This window comes from Zootoca vivipara, chromosome 8 (genome assembly GCF_963506605.1).
Source record: "Zootoca vivipara chromosome 8, rZooViv1.1, whole genome shotgun sequence".
NCBI lineage: Eukaryota > Metazoa > Chordata > Lepidosauria > Squamata > Lacertidae > Zootoca > Zootoca vivipara.
In genome coordinates, this window is record NC_083283.1 from 1,656,146 (window position 1) to 1,671,828 (window position 15,683).

The 15,683-nt window shown below is 49.7% G+C and overlaps 2 protein-coding genes across 4 annotated transcripts in view; one reads left to right on the top strand and one right to left on the bottom strand.

Annotated features, from left to right (window-relative positions):
* Positions 1–6,328, top strand: part of TONSL (tonsoku like, DNA repair protein) — a 30,250-nt gene extending 23,922 nt beyond the window's left edge. The window contains exons 22-26 of the mRNA XM_035126144.2: positions 365–536; positions 2,000–2,178; positions 2,427–2,500; positions 4,547–4,680; positions 5,597–6,328. Of these exons, the coding sequence (XP_034982035.2) occupies positions 365–536; positions 2,000–2,178; positions 2,427–2,500; positions 4,547–4,680; positions 5,597–5,790 (753 nt within the window). The 3' untranslated portion in view covers positions 5,791–6,328. The remainder of the gene's footprint in view (positions 1–364; positions 537–1,999; positions 2,179–2,426; positions 2,501–4,546; positions 4,681–5,596) is intronic.
* A 361-nt stretch (positions 6,329–6,689) lies between these two features.
* VPS28 (VPS28 subunit of ESCRT-I) lies at positions 6,690–15,113 on the bottom strand. Of its 3 annotated transcripts, none has more exons than XM_035126050.2 (10): positions 15,012–15,113; positions 13,092–13,180; positions 12,377–12,405; positions 12,004–12,041; positions 10,035–10,124; positions 9,636–9,741; positions 8,967–9,068; positions 8,787–8,840; positions 7,545–7,636; positions 6,690–7,139 (listed from the first exon to the last, which is right to left on the bottom strand). In XM_035126050.2, the coding sequence occupies exons 2-10, from the start codon at positions 13,126–13,128 to the stop codon at positions 7,022–7,024; spliced, it is 666 nt and encodes a 221-aa protein (XP_034981941.1). In that variant the 5' UTR covers positions 13,129–13,180; positions 15,012–15,113; the 3' UTR covers positions 6,690–7,021. The 3 variants fall into 3 exon arrangements, with proteins under 3 accessions (XP_034981941.1, XP_034981940.1, XP_060133522.1); XM_035126049.2 differs by lacking the exon at positions 15,012–15,113 and adding an exon at positions 14,332–14,912; XM_060277539.1 differs by lacking the exon at positions 15,012–15,113 and adding an exon at positions 13,588–14,007.
* Positions 15,114–15,683: the final 570 nt, after the last annotated feature.

The following is a 15,683-nucleotide window of genomic DNA, read 5'->3' on the forward strand; positions in this document are numbered from 1 at the left end:
TGTGGCTTCCGCTTGGAGCGCCCTGCAGCCAATTGGAAGCTGCGCCAGACGTTCGGCTTCCGGAAAAAGTTTGAAAACCGGGAACACTCACTTCCGGGTTTCGATCGTTCGGGAGCCAAAGCGTTTGAGATCCAAGGTACGACTGTATTATTATTATTATTATTATTATTATTATTATTATTATTGCTATTGCTATTGCTATTGCTGTTGCTATTTTAAAAACAGGAAGCTGAGATTCATGGAGCCCTTTCAGGCCCTATGTGAGACATCCCATCTCGGGGTTCTGACTCCCGATCTGAAGGCGAGTGGCTTGGCCCTTCCTCTGCCCCCGTCTCACTCAAACCCACACCCCTTGTCGTTTCAGAACCTGGAGGAGCTGGACCTCGGCCTGAACCCCTTGGGTGACGGCAGCACCCAGCCCCTTGCCTCCCTGGTCCAGGCCTGCCCGGTCCTGAGCACGCTCAGGCTGCAAGCCTGCGGCTTCACCACCGCCTTCCTGCAGCACTACCGCCTCCTGCTGGCCAATGCCCTGAAAGGTAAGAGGAGCAGGAAAGAGAGTCGGCTGACAGTGGAGCTAGATTTTATAGAACTGTCAGGTGATCGGTATGAGTTAAGCAAGTCCGGTCTGCCTTGGCTTTGCACAGTTAATTCTGTTAGCCCTTAAAGAGTGTTGGACTAGGACCCGGGAGACCAAGGATCTTTCTTTCATAATAATTTTTCTTTGGTTTTACAAATATTAATTTATAACAATCCATATCCATGTTTAGAGATTTCTACAAATCTCTGGACTGCCCATTTTCCCCTCCACGGGTCCCATTGTACACCTTTTTAACTGCATATTTTTCCACAATCCACATTTTATATCTTTCCATCTTGTCCATAATATTTGTTACATTACAGTGGTACCTCATGTTGCGAATGGGATCCGTTCCGGCGGCCTGTTCGCAACATGAAAAGGCCGCAACATGAAGCACTGCATCTGCACACACGCGTGACGCAATGCGGCGCTTCTGCGCATGCACAAAGCGCGATTTAGCGTTTCTGCGCATGCGCACAGGTTACAGACATGCCGAACCCGAAAGTAACCCATTCCAGGACTTCCGGGTTCGGTGCGTAAGATGCAACATGAAGCGGACGTATCATGAGGTATGACTGTACATGAGGTTATAAAAATCCTGCTAGTGTTTTCATCTGTTTACAGTGATCTCCTAGATAAATTACAAAATTTCCCCATTCTTTATTGAAGTCCAGGTCTTCTTGGTTCCCGAGTCTTCCAGTCAGTTTTGCATTTCAGCATAATCCAACAGCTTAATTTGCCATTCCTCTCTGGGAAGGGCTTTTATCTTTTGGGAGACCAGGGTTCAAATCCCCACTTGGCCATCAAGCTCACCGGGTGACCCCGGGCCCTGGGCCATTCAGGATCTCTTAGCCCTGACCTACTCACAGACAGGGTTGTTGTGAGGGTGAAACGGTGGCGGGGGCAGGAAATCATGTATTCTGCTTTGAGCACCTTGGAGAAAAAGTTGGATGCAAATGCAAAAATAAATAATAAATAAATATTGGAGATGAGAGGGGCAGACAGCTTTGCTGGGAACTGAACGTTACCCAAACAATATGACACACACACACACGTACGTCCCACAAGCTGTGGCTCAGAGCCTTTTTGTGCTGAAAGGCCTTTGCAGCCCTTTAATTTTTATTTTTGATAACTGTATTTTTCTTTTTTAAGCGCTTTATGTTTTAACATTGTACACCAGCCGGATATTCTGTGAAATGGTAGGACAGAAATGCTTCTATAAATAAGCAAACTGTGATCGGTGCGAGGGCGTTTCTGAGTGTCTCTTGAAAAGGAAGCCGCTTTCTGTGGCGTTTGCCTGTCAAAATGAAGCAACTGGAATGTGTCCCTCCCACTTCTCTTCCTTGTGGCCCCTACATTGGACCAGATGGCCGTGTGGGTCCCTTCCAACTGCATTGCTCCTCCTGCGCTCTCTTCCCTCAGGAGCCGTGCACCTCAGGCGCCTGGCCGTGTCCCACAATGCCCTGGGCTCCTCTGCCCTTGAGCTGCTCCTGAAGAGCCTGCCCTCCGAGACTCTCACCCACCTGGACATCAGCTCAGTGGGCGCCAGGCCAGGGGATCAGCAGCCTCTGCAGGACGCAGTGGCCAGGTACCTGGCGCAGGTACGGTTCATCGGGTCCCAGCAGAGAGGTGGGCGTCCTGGGGAACCTCAGCCCGCCAGCCCAGCCAGCTGACCCGTTATGCTCTGGTGAAAGACAGGGGAGGAGGAGGAAGGCCTGGCATCTCCACTGTGTGAGGAAACGAAGGGACGCGGTTTGAGTTTCCCCAGCCGACTAGGTCTTGGAGAAGATCCAGACACTCGCACACCTTAATTCTCTGCGTTCTGAATCTTGCGTTCTTCTCCGTACAGGAAGGCTGTGCTCTCAACCACCTGGCTCTCTCTGGGAATCACCTCGGCGATGGCGCTGTTGCAGAGCTGGCTAGGTGCGGAGGCTTGTGGGGGGAGGGAATGGGGGTCCTGTGCTGCTTTGAACCCCTTTGGCAGGGAGTGGGTGTCTTCCGCAGCGGGGAGGGTCAACCTTGGCCGTATCTCTGGGCATTCTCGACAGCGGTAAAGGGCTCCTCACCTCCCTTTTTGGTACTCTGAGCAAAACATTTCCCTGGTGTGGTTTGATTAATTGAGGAAGCTCTCGTTACTGACAGGAAGAGCCGTTTGACACTTTGGAAGGTGGTGGTTTTTAAATGGCTTGGACGGACGGCCATCAAGAGTGGTGATTCTGTGAGCCTTGGAGGTTCCAGAGTTTGGCTTCCTACTCCTCTTCCACTTTTTCTCCTTCTCGTAGATAAGTGGTTCCTGCATTGCAGGGGGTTGGACTCGATGAGCCTGGGGGGGGGGTCCCTTCCAACTCTACAATTCTGTAATTCTTCAGCGTAGATGAGCAGAATGCAACCAGTTCCACCCATTCCCCAATGAGTGAGGTCGGACCTGGGTGTGGGAGTGATTCTGGCCTGCCTTTTTTAGGACAGCCATTAGGAACAGTGGAGGAAATATGTGGAGATGTTTCCCTGGAGTATGTGAGAAAGTGCTCTATACTTTCCCCATCCTCTTTGGGCTCCCTAGACAAGAACAGCATAAGGTCAGGGGCGCCAGCACTTGGCTACGCTTTCCCTATCCTGTCCGAGCCCCCCCCCTGACATTTCTTCTCTTTCTCCTTTATTTTTTCATAATAATTTTTAATTTTATACACTAACTAGCTGGCCCTGCACGCGTTGCTGTGCGTTAGTCTGTGAAATGGAGGGTAACAGCCCCCCTTCAGATCCCCCTAAGCCTCAGAGTCCCCCTGAGTCGAGGCGAGATACTGTGGAGAGGGCAGGCTTCATCCCTGTCTCTCCCCCCCCCCCCGGTTCTGACCCATTACGTATCCCTGCCCTCTATTCGCCCCCCACTACCTCCACTTGGCCTAGTCTGGAAAGCGGCCTAGTCTGCAAAGCCGAGGTGAGATATTGTGGAGAGGGCAGGTTTCATCCCTGTGTCCCCCCCCCCGTTCTGACCCATTACGTATCCCTGCCCTCTATTGCCCCCCCCCCTTACCTCCACTTGGCCTAGTCTGGAAAGCGGCCTAGTCTGTCTGATAATGGCCGCCTGTGTGGTTTCAGTTGCTTGGTTGATGATGATGTCATTTGGTTTGTGGGTATGGCTTAGATTTCACAGGAAGGGAGGGGGTGTACTGTGGGAGGAATTCCATTTGAGGTTTTCATGTCCCCAGCAACCCCCGGGGAGTGGCCTGGATCGTTGTGTCAAAATTTCAGGACGATCGGTCAAGCGGTTACGGAGAACATAGCGGCCGACAATTTCAAGTTTTTTACATTTTTATATATATAGATAACATACAAGCAAACAAACAAACACACACATAACGTAAAATTTAACATTCAATACATTGTCCTTTTCAATGTGTGAGGACTTCCCTCATTCTCTCCTCTGAGCTACATTGTCCATTTTTTACATTTAGCAGGTTCTTCTAAAACCATACATTTAAAAAAAAATCTTACCCATCTATCCTAAATAATATTTCTATTATACTGCCTAAAGCCTATACTCTACTTCCTTAAAGGTTAATTATATCTTGCAATATTTCTTTAAATAGTCTCTAAATTTCTTCCAATCTTCTTCAACCTTCTCCTCCTTCTGGTCGCGGATCCTTCCGGTCATCTCAGCGAGTTCCATGAAGTCCATCATCTTTATCTGCCAGTCATTAATTGTGGGCATTTCTTGAGATTTCCAAAATTTATCTATTAATAATCTAGCTGCAGTTGTGGCATACAAAAAGAATGTACAATCTTTTGGGGGGATCTCATCTCCAACTATTCCAAGCAAAAAGGCCTCTGTTTTTTTTTTACAAAGGTATTCTTGAACACCTTTTTTAATTCATTATAATTTTTTCCCCAGAAGTCTTTTATCCTGGGGCAGGTCCACCACGTGGTAAAAGGTACCTTCTTTTTCCTTACATATTTGTTCTCTTTCTCCAGGCACCTCCCTACCTGCCTGCCTTTAGTCTCGCTGGATTTGTCAGCAAATCCCGAAATCGGCATTGTTGGTCTTCGGACGCTGCTGCTTGCCCTCGAGGAAAGGAATCGGGGCCTCCAGTTCCTCAGCTTGGCTGGTGAGTGCTGGAGCCGTTTTTTACCCGCCACCCCCTGACTGCCCCTCCCTTCCAGGACTGCTGAAGGGCAATAGATTCTGGGTGGCCCAGCTCGATTAGCCCTCTGTCTCTTGTTTTGCCTGCAAGCCTGTGGTTTTCTCATGCAGTCCTGACACCCCTCTTGACGTCAGTCCAATAAATCAAAAGCAAAATTTATTTTATCTAAAGGGAAGTAGCATGCGGAAAACTAGGATGTGATCAGGGAAAAAGCAGGAGGATCTTTGTTTTGATGAAGGGCAGGCTAAGTAATCTAAGCTTCACCTCAATGCATCCTAAAGCTAAAATTTCAGGAAGCTGAGCCATAGTTGTGGGATGTGGCTGGGCTGTTGTAGTCTGAGAGCCCAGTTTTCAAAGTACCATAGTAATCATTATCATCATCATCATCATCATCATAAATTCTTTATTCCCCAGCCACGTTGGGAGGCTCCTAACAGAATATTAAAAACATCATAAAACATTAAGAACTTCCCTTCAGGTGTCTTCTAAACGTCAGATAGTTGTTTATTTCCTTGACACCTGATGGGAGGGCATTCCACAGGGCGGGTGCCACTACTGAGAAGGCCCTCTGCCTGGTTTCCTGCAACCTCTCTTCTCACAGGGAGGGAACCGGCAGAAGGCCCTCGGAGCTGGACCTCAGTGTCTGGGCAGAACGATGGGGGTGGAGACGCTCCTTCAGGTATACTGGGCCGTGGCTGTTTAGGACTTTCAAGGTCAGCACCAACACTTTGAATTGTCCTCGGAAACGTACTGGGAGCCAATGCAGGTCTTTCAAGGCCGGTGTTATGTGGTCTCGGCGGCTGCTCCCAGTCACCAGTCTAGCTGTCACATTCTGGACAAAGGAGGCTCCTCCAGTTCTTCTCCTTCCTTCCTTCCTTAGGCTGCTCTGTGAGGGGGCCGCTGGACAGCGTGACATGGACAAAGCTCTCCTCGAACGTGTCCCAGCTGCAGCTCTGCACTCGCCATCTGAGCAGGAGTGACCAGCAGGACGTGGCGGAGCTGTGGCGTGGTCCAGCGGGCACCTCCCTCCGCTCAGTCACACGGCATCACAAACTCTTCTGTCACTGCCTGTAGGGTGCCATGCTTCTCCCCTACGTACTGTAGGCCTCGCCCGTGAAGCCGCCTCTGGAACGCTTTGCAGGCGCTGGCTCCCAGTGTCTGGGATTGTGCTGCTCGATGCGGCCGTGGACTTAAAAGCCAGATCCTGGGCTCCTGTAAGCTGACACGGTCCAGGGCCACAGATGGACCAGGTGAGTGCCAGGGGGGCCTGTCCTCTCTCTCAAGGGATGTCAAGAAGGGAGATAGCTTGGCATTGCGCTGCTTAGGGTGGGACTAGACACCTGCCCGGCACAGGTGCGCCCAGAGCTCCAATAGGACCAACTCAATACTGCCATTATGAATTACAGCACACTTTATATTCTGAGTTTGGTGTGGTGGCTGAGAAAAAGGAATATTGGTATGGAAAAAGCGTCTGCCTTTGTCCTGCTCTAAAGGTCTTCTGCTCTTTCCCCCCTTGTGCTGCCCAGCAGTTCTGTGATGTGATTTCCAATATTTATTGAATGCCTCGCAACCCAAAGATGCTGTATCGTCCCTCGTCTCGTCTGTCCTGTGTCTTTCAAGTCGTTGCTGGTCTTGAATGGGCAGGTGGTGGGGCCATAGGGGTGGGGAAGATGCGCAGGCCATGTGTGTTTTGAGCTTCGTGCTACGGAAAGAAGTCAGAAGCTGCTGCTTTCTAAAAGCTCATTTGGGATACAGGACCAGGGAAATAAGTCCCAATTTTTAGAGCCGTATTGGAGTCCACCTCTGGGTGGGAAATCAAATCACCTCTGTTTGAATCAAAGAAATAAGGCCACCATTTGTCACTGTAGAAAGATTTTTTATTTGCTTCAGACCGGTAGAGTCTGCCTCTCTGAGGCAAAAGCAACACTCAAATAAATACAAGCCCCACACAGGCATTACCTGCTCCAACTCTGATCCCTTCAGGTGGCAGAGAGAGTTATCTGTCAGTTGTTTGCCGCCTTCCATGGTGCATTATCCGATTCCCTCCCCACCCCACCCTTAGAGATGTGGACACACATACTATACAATGCAATGAATGAGAAAACAGGAGAGCCGTGGAACTTAAACATTAACAAGAGGGAGTTTCTTTCTCTCCCCCCCACCCCCCAAGGAGGGGAAACTTGAGTCCTTGCATTCAGAGGGACAATGGGAGGAATGTACATTCTCATCCTCGGCACAATGGCTCTATGACCTCCTGATGTGGCCGCTGTCGACGAGGCCCAAAGCCCGCCGTCCTCCCCCCTCCTCACGAGTGCAGGAAGCGGTTGAAGGCATTGTAGGCGGACTCCAAGTCGAAGAGCATCTGCCGCACTTGAGAGTCGTCCAGCTCGTCGGAAGCCGACATGCCGCTCAGGGTTTGCAGCCTGGAGGGGAGAGCGAGAAGCATCAAGCGCTGGACCGGGAGGAGCAAGAGGGAGAGAAGCGGCATGTTGTCTCTTCCCCCTCTCATCCTGCCTTCCTCCTCGCAACTCCACAATATACCGGAGGAAGGAAAGAGAAACCTCTCCTGGGAAATGCCTCTGACGGGCCATAGGAGAGGCAGGTGGCTCTGGCCTCTTCCCTGTTCCAAGTGGGAAAGTGAGCACAGGCTGGGGGAGGTTTAGAAGCTGCACGGAAAGGCCTCGGGTGTTTCCGCCCAACCCACCCGGGATGGAAAAGCTACAGCCTTTGCTGTAGTCTTCCCACCAGGCAACCATTTCATTTTAGAATAATCGAAAAGGGTAAGCGGAGAGAAAGAGAGCTCCTAATTCTATGGGGAAGATGCTCACCACTGGTTCACCTTCTGCCGGCCCTCGAAGTCCGGGGGCAAGTGGCTCATGCGATTCATGGTCTCCATCAATTCCCGGAGGTCAGGCTGGATCTGAGGAGGAGGAGGAGGAGGAGAGGGAAGCTCACTTGGCGGCCCTCCTTGGTCAACCTCCCGCCATCCCTCCCAAGCCACAAAGCACTCGAGGAAGTGTTGGGCGGGCAGCTGCAGTTGCTGATCACCAAGCATTTTTCATGCTAGCTAAGCGTATAGTGAAATCGTGAAAAGCCTGCTTCAAACCATGGAATCATAATGGCAGAAGAGTCATCTGGAGTCATTTACTGCAGCCCACTACAATGCAGGAATCTAAACTAAAGAATTGCTGACAGAGGGCTATCCCACTTCCGTTCGGGGACTGCCAATGAAGGAGAGAATATAGACAGCCCTGCAGCTGGATCAGGCCAACGTCCTCTCTAATCCAGCATCCCTTAGGGACATGAATGCTTCTGATCCTGCAAGTGCTAGCATGCCATCATCCTGCCTACTAGCATCATCATTATCATTACAATTGCTTCCCCTCCCTTCACCCCAGGGGGCCTTCTGAGCCAACTTTCAAATGCCTGAACACTCTTCCATTCTGCTAGGTCAGTGCAACCAATTAAGAGTTCCATGGTTTATTGATGCTTAAAACAAAAAACAAAAAACCCACACACTTATTATCATTACCGGTATATATTTATACCCCAGGTTTTCCCCTGACATGGACTCACTTTTTGTGCATGGTTTATATCCTTTTTATGTTGTAAACCGGCTCTGGATATATTATTATTATTATTTAGCGGTATATAAATATTTTTATGAACAAAATGAAATAAACAAACAAGGTCCTAAGGGTGGGTTAAAACAAAATTACAGAAATACGTTGGGTCCTAAAAACACTCAAGTGTCAAAAGGCAGGGTGATGATGGTACCAGACACGGATAGCTTTATCCCCCTGTGAGCATGTAGGGAGCATGCATTTCCTAAGATTTATATACTGCTTTTGAGGATCCCGTCATTGTGGTTATACCTAGAGACAGGATCCTATCAACTGCTGCCCATTTCACAACGAAATCTGTGCCCGTAGTTTGGCAGAAGAGCATGTAGTATCTCACACCCCACAACAAACGCGCAAGTCCTCAAGTGCTCACAGCGGCACCCTGACCCACCTTGGCCTGTGGAGGGCAGCAAGTGTGGGTGGGAGCACCCCTCTCGTCTCACTCACCTCATCCATTGCCCGGATCTCCAAGCGCAGCTTGTCCATCACTGTGATAAAGAGCTGCAAGGGGGGAAAAGACCCTTCAGTTCAAGCCCAAGGAGCATCAGGCAGAAGGGACCTCCAAGAGACGCCCTTCTGCTCCAGGTCGTCCCTCTGCTCCAGGTCGTCCCTCCCCTGCCCACCTACCGAAACGATGTCCGCAATGCAGCGGTTGAGGTTGCCCTTGTCGTCCTTGATGGTAATGGGCCGATCTTCCTTGATCCTCTCCATGGCCAGCGGGCAATCGAGCTACAGGAGACAGAGGAAGCAGGGACGCTCAAAGGAGGGAAACAAAGAACAGAAGAAGAGGAGTTTGGATTTGATATCCCGCTTTATCACTACCCAAAGGAGTCTCAAAGCGGCTAACATTCTCCTTTCCCTTCCTCCCCCACAACAAACACTCTGTGAGGTGAGTGGGGCTGAGAGACTTCAAAGAAGTGTGACTAGCTCAGGGTCACCCAGCAGCTGCATGTGGAGGAGCGGAGATGGGAACCCGGTTCCCCAGATTACGAGTCTACCGCTCTTAACCACTACACCATACTGGCTCTCACAGGGGCAACAGGGGCAACTTTCCCATGGGGATCCCCTCAAGCTCCCACAGCCACGGTCTCGATCGCCTCGAGGACCGCAAGGCTGGCCAAGACCCTGCTGGAAAAAGCAGCTTCATCTGCACTCTGGGATGAAGGAGCAGAGGCCTCGGCCGTTTTGCACCCAGGGATGAGAATTTGGCTGCACAGCTGGGACCAGAGGAACACCCCACCCCACCCCGCTCAACGCCATTCATGCAGATTTTCCCCTTCAGCGTCAACTGCTTACCCGAAATTTACGGCAAAAGTCATCGATTGAGTTGATTTCCGGGCCCTGGACCTGCTTGAAGGCTGCCTTGTACTGGACTAGGAGGCGGGAGCAAGCTGCAGTATACCTGGGAGGACAGGGAACCACATCGAATTGGCTGCCCACCCTCTTCAGCTGAGCTTCCACTGGGCCATTAGCCCTGCCCCCTTTTTCTCCACAACTGCCCATGACTGGCGCTGCCCTGTTCCACTCCTGAATTAAGCAATGCTGCCCCAGATCTCTTCTCCCCTTTTACGGATCTCGAGGCAGCTGCATTGCAGGGGGCCAAATCAGGTGGCGCTTTGTGTCTCTTCCACCCCTGCAATTCTATGAACCTAGAGTGGCAATGTCTCAGATCCCTCCAGGTGCCTGCCAACTCACTCGCTGGGGGTGACACAGTCCTTGATGTAGGCTTTTTCCAGAGCCTGCATCGTCTTCACCACAGCAAACAGCTCAGCCATGTTGTCGTATCTGGAGCAAAGTTAAACGAGTCCATTAGGAAGGTCCAGCTGCACCCTGAGAAAAGAGACTCTGACAGAGGCCAGGAGCATTTGGGGGTGGGGCATAGGGGCATGCAGACCTCTCACGTGCCTTTCAGACAAGGGCTCCTGCATTTGTGGGGAAGTGACACGGCACTCAAAATATGAAATTCCACAGTTGCTAGGGGAGCAAAGGGTTAAGGCACATGGCGCTCCCTGTAAATTCCTAGAGGGCACTCTGTGAGACCACATCCTCTGCTTGCCCAGGCAGAAAGGGTAACAAGAGGAAAACAATCCCCGTCACATCCTCCCACCTGAAGAAGACCCTTTCTCATCATGCAGCCACAGGGAAAGGATGCAGGATCTGTGCTCCCCCAAGCACAAGCCCCATCTTTGACCGAAACCATGCATTTTGTAATTTTGAAGTATATTTTCCCTGACTTATGTCACTGCTATTTTTGGCCTGAATTGAGTCTGCAACTTTATGTAAGGAAACAATACTTCTATACTCTTACATTGCAGACTTCTGTGTTGTTATTTTATTTAGAGCCGTGGTTTCCAGCGTGCGGCACATGCCCCACAGGGGGGCAATTTGATTTTTAAGGGGGGCAATTCGAGAATGAGCCTTTTAGGCTTCCTCCACGTGAATAGGAGTTCACTTTTTGAATACAGTTGGTACCTCGGGTTACGAACAGTCCTGCTTACAAACGCTTCAGGTTACAAACTCCACAAACCCAGACGGAGGTGTTCCGGGTTGCGAACTTTGTCCCGGGATACGAACGCAATCGCTTCCGGGGCTGCAGGAGGCCTAGGTAGGGAATGCGCGCTTTGAGTTAAAAACGGACTTCCAGAACAAATTAAGTTTGTAACCTGAGGTACCACTGTAAAAAGAATTATACAGCGGTCCCTCGACTTACGAATTTAATCTGTTCCGAATGCACATTCATAGGTCAAAAACTTTGTAAGACGAAAAAAGTGGTTTCCCATAGGAATGCATTGGAAACGGAAAAATTCGTAAGTCGAGAAAACCCCATCTAAACCGCAACGGCTTTCCTTTCAGGTGTCGAAAAAAACGTAAGCGTGTGGCCATTTTTTTTCATTCGTAACTCGGAATTTCGTAAGTCGAGTACTTTGTAAGTCAAGGGACTAGTGTATGTCAATTTGGGGGTGGGGGAATCAGGATTTTAGAGATGCTTAGGTGGGGCATGACCAAAAAAACGCTGGGAACCACTGATTTAGAGGGATAAACAGCGAAGATCCAGCCTGCCCAAGGCATCCTGGAAAATTAGAGAAAGCTACACAGCTCTGTCCAAAGTTTCAGTCTAATGCAGAATAGAATGACATATTTTTAACTCTGCTAAACTAGACACCCAACTTACTCAAGTGAGTAAAAGGATGATTAAAAAATAACGCATCCTACTTTACCTTCCAAATCCATCCCAACAGCAATTAATGCAGAATTTGATATCTTAGGAATGGCAACTTCTCCAGAAGCCAGAGAGGGGAGGAGGCAGGGCAGAAGGACCATCGTTTCAGCGCCCTGCACAGCTCCTCAGCGGCCTCTCACACACCCCTAATGCTTATCCTCCTCTCTCCTGGGCAAAAAATGGCCCACCCGGTATGTAGAAAGCTGCAGCGTAAACCGTTTTGGGGTATGTTATCTGTAAAGCTTTGCTTTCCTAAAGAAGACTGAGCCCCTCAGGCCACTCCCACAAACTGCAGAATCCCCCAAAGGTCACTCCCCCTTCCTGTCAATCAAGCCCCTTCCCAGGCAGAGAGAGATGAACAGAGGTGTGGCCTGAGCCTTCACTGAGCATGTCCTTTACAACGACGACACACTAGAGCTGGGTATAGTTGGGGCAAGGACTCACTTCTCTCGCTCCCGGGCATTCTTGTATAACTTCACTTCCTGCAAGGGAAAGGAGAGTTACACTGGATCCACCAGATCTTTGCACCACACGAAAGAAGAGTTGGGGCATCGAGGACCTTCAAAGTCTGGGCTATGGGAGGCCCCCAAACGCCCCTGTAAGGAGCAGCGAGGGTAGTTCCCCAGGGGAGTCTTGCCAAATCAGGAGCGCTTTGGCTGGCAGTCCTGCAATCTGGGGAGTGCCTGAAATTCCCCCTCCCCACCGCTGCAACTCCCCCTCCCCACCGCTTCTGATAGGAAGGGTGCACCCCACTCCCTGTGCCTCATTTGAAAGGCACTTCTGGCCACTAAGCCACGAGGGAAACAGCATCACTTGCCTCATATAGTTCCGGCTTATTCGCTGGGGCTGAAAAACAAAAAGGCGGAAATGCATGAGACCAACTTGCTCCCAAACGGCTGCCATGAACATGAGGAAAGTCTCCTTAAGAAAACAAGAAGGGCTTCCCTCCATCCAGGTGCTTGTAGGAAACCCACAAGCAGGATTTGAGCACAAGAGCCTCTGCCCTCCTGTGCTTTCCAGCAACTGGTATTCAGAAGCATTGCTGCCTCTGAGTTTGGAGGCAGAGTATAAGCATCGTGGTTAACAGCCATGGATTGCCCTCTCCTCCTTGCCTTATGCCAGAACACAAAAGAATTTGGAAGAGGAGCCCAAGATCAGTGAGGGTTTGGAGACACCTAGCACACAGGTTATAAACACAGCATCCTTGCAATTTATTTTTAGGCATCTCTTCAAGATCTTATGCCAAGACACCTATTCAGCTGTTTGTAAATTCTTTCAAGTTGCACAAGTCCCTTTTAGGATTATCTCATATTGATGGTATTTAACATTTTATCACACCAACATATTTTGCTGTACACTGCCTTGATATTTTATGTGAAGGGGCAATTGATACGTATTTTTATAAAGAAATATATAAAAACACTTCAAAAAAAAACACCCTGCATATCATAGGCTAAGAACTCAAGGTCCAAGAAGTCCATGCTTTTGCTCTGGCCACCCCAGAATTAGCTCAAAAGCAGCACTGGACTCACCTCCCATCCCAGGGGCTGCTGGGATTCCATGAAACATTCTTCCTCCGAGGGTCTGCAGCTGAGATCCAAAGTAGCAACACGCAAGGTGCCTGTGATAAGAGCAGGTAAGAAGTCACAGCTAAACCTCCCTCCACATTTGTTCATTTGCTGATTTCGCATTCCAAGTACTTAATATTCAGAATTTCCAAGTAGTTTACATAATTTTAAAAAAAATAAAATAAAGGAAAGAATAAGAACCATTAAAATTAATCCAAGGACAGAGAACTCCCTTAAAATGCTGAAATATGAAAGTCCTTGCCAAGCACCTGAAGCTGACCAGGGAGGGAAGCCTGTCTAATCTCGGCTGGGAGGCTGCTCCCATAATATTGAATGCCCTACTTCTGAAATTTACACATTACCCCTTAGATGGCAACCCTGCAAGCTCTTCTTGGCTAAATATCCCTGAAACAACTTCTCTGGCGATCACTCGTAGCCTTTCTGCAATCAGTTCTGTCACCTTTTGTAAAGAGATTGATAATTTTGGCATTCCTAAAAGTCTGCCGCGATCTCTTCTCTCTCCCAGATTTTTTCCGATCTTGTGAAGTTCATTTCCGCCCACTCTGAAGACTTTGGCAGGTACCCAATCAGGTCTGCTGGCTTTGCTGTTTTTCATTTGGTTAATAGCTGTACACAATTCTCCCAGATTTGGAAAAACTGCAAGCTCATCTAAAACTTGGTTTTGCGGAATTTGTGAGAGGACCTCAGCAGCTATGGAGGAGTTGCGGTTAAGGAGATGTTGGTAATGTTATTTCCAGTGCACAAACAAACGCGGGGGTGTTGCTCAACAATAAATGGAGCCTTTCCCCAGTGCCGGATTTACATATAAGCTAAACAAGCTATAGCTTAGGGCCCCACTCTCTTGGGGGCCCCAAAAAAATTCAAAGGAAAAAAAATGGATTTACATTTCCAAAACATGAGATAAAAACATAAAATAAAACCTACATACAGCAACAGTGTTTGGTGTTGTGTAGGTTCCTGTGGTGTAAATCATGGGCACCGCCTGCTAGCCTGCTCCCTAAAATATCACTGGTTTGCTCCTTTCTATATCAATTACTTTGATAAAATACATATTTTGTTATGTGCAAATGGCTTTAGATACCTATTAGGTCCATAGATGAACATATAGCATATATTCAACACAAAAAACAGTGACCGTTTGTTGTTGGCAAAGGACAGCTGGACATAGAAAGGGGCCCATTACCTTCAGTAGCTTTGGGCCTCATCAAACCTCAATCGGGCCCTGCCTTTCCCCCAAACTGGGAAGAAGTGTGGTCTAGAGAGGTCCCTGCCCCGAGGAGCTTCCTCTGGGGAAAGAGAGGGGGCAGTGGACGTCGCGCTTTCTCCTTTTCTCCTCCCTTTGAGGAAGTTTACTGTTTAGGGAAGCTTTTAATATTTGATGAATTATTGTATTTTAACATTTTGCTAGAAGCAGCCGCCCTGAGTGGCTGGGGAAACCCAGCCAGATGGGCGGGTTATAAATTATTATTATTATTATTAATTACTGAGATGCTCCAGACCAGGCCAGCTCTGCCCCGCAGCAACAACAGCCCTGTGAGGGAGGCAGGCAGGCAGGAGGGAAGAGAGAGGAGAAGGGATGGGGGCGGGGCAACCTGGTTGGCTCATGGACGGACGGACCCATGGAGAGCCAAGGGGCGTCATGGCGGTGGGGGAAGCTGCCCCAGCTGAGGGGGGGCGTCCACGGGCACCCCTCCCCCCCGTCAGAGAGAGCAATGACGCCCCCACCCCGAAATAAGAGAAGGCGGGCGGGGGCCGCATCTCGACAAGGGACCCCCAAAGACCTGGCCCTCCCAGCGCCCCCTCTCTCAACCTCCTCCCCCCACCCCGTCAAGGGCTGCCCCACACACAAGCTCAAGGCCTTACCCGGCTCCGGCTGCTTTGTCCCTTTCCACTTCCGGGAAAATGGCGCCCCGCCTCCGATCGATAGCTCGGCGGCCTCGCCCGCCGCTCCCTTCCCCTGCGGGGCTCGGTACTCGTTTAATCAGGCCTGGCGTCCCGAGAGCGCGTTTCGGCCCAGAGATCTACGATGGATGGAGCTCTGACACGCACGTGGAGAATCCGGGTTCGCTTTGGGCCAGGTTCGTCTCTAATACAGTATTAGGGATCGCAGGGGAAGGAAGCTGCCCGTTTTCGCAACGCCCATTCCATACCAAGGGCCGTTTTTGAGCGTACAATTCTTCTGAACGCCTCGCTCAAAAGGGATATTGCAATGCAGAGGCGGAAGGGGTTCAGGGGGGAAAAGGGTCGCCCAAATGACCCCCCGGGGGGTCGCCGGACATACGGGATCGCGGGCGGAAATGTGTTAAACGTAATCAAGTATTCCAAAAGGCCTGGAGTAAATTTATACGGTATTTGAAGGATTATTCTAAGCAATCGACACCATTAGCAGGTTGCCTGAAGACTTGTAATGAAAAATTCTCTACCTTTCTATTTTTATTTAACTTTTGAGCTATTTTGTAATGAGTGTAATTAGAATTTGAAAACGTACTAAATGCAATGATATAAAAGGTAATTTAGAAAGCCTTGAGGCGGGAC

Coding starts and splice junctions, on each gene's coding strand:
- VPS28 (XM_035126050.2), bottom strand. CDS start 13,128: ATGTTTCATGGAATCCCAGCAGCCCCTGGGATGGGAG. Junction 12,406..13,091: donor AGCAGCCCCTGGGATGGGAG/GTGAGTCCAGTG, acceptor TTTGTTTTTCAG/CCCCAGCGAATAAGCCGGAA. Junction 10,125..12,003: donor AATGCCCGGGAGCGAGAGAA/GTGAGTCCTTGC, acceptor ACTTTGCTCCAG/ATACGACAACATGGCTGAGC.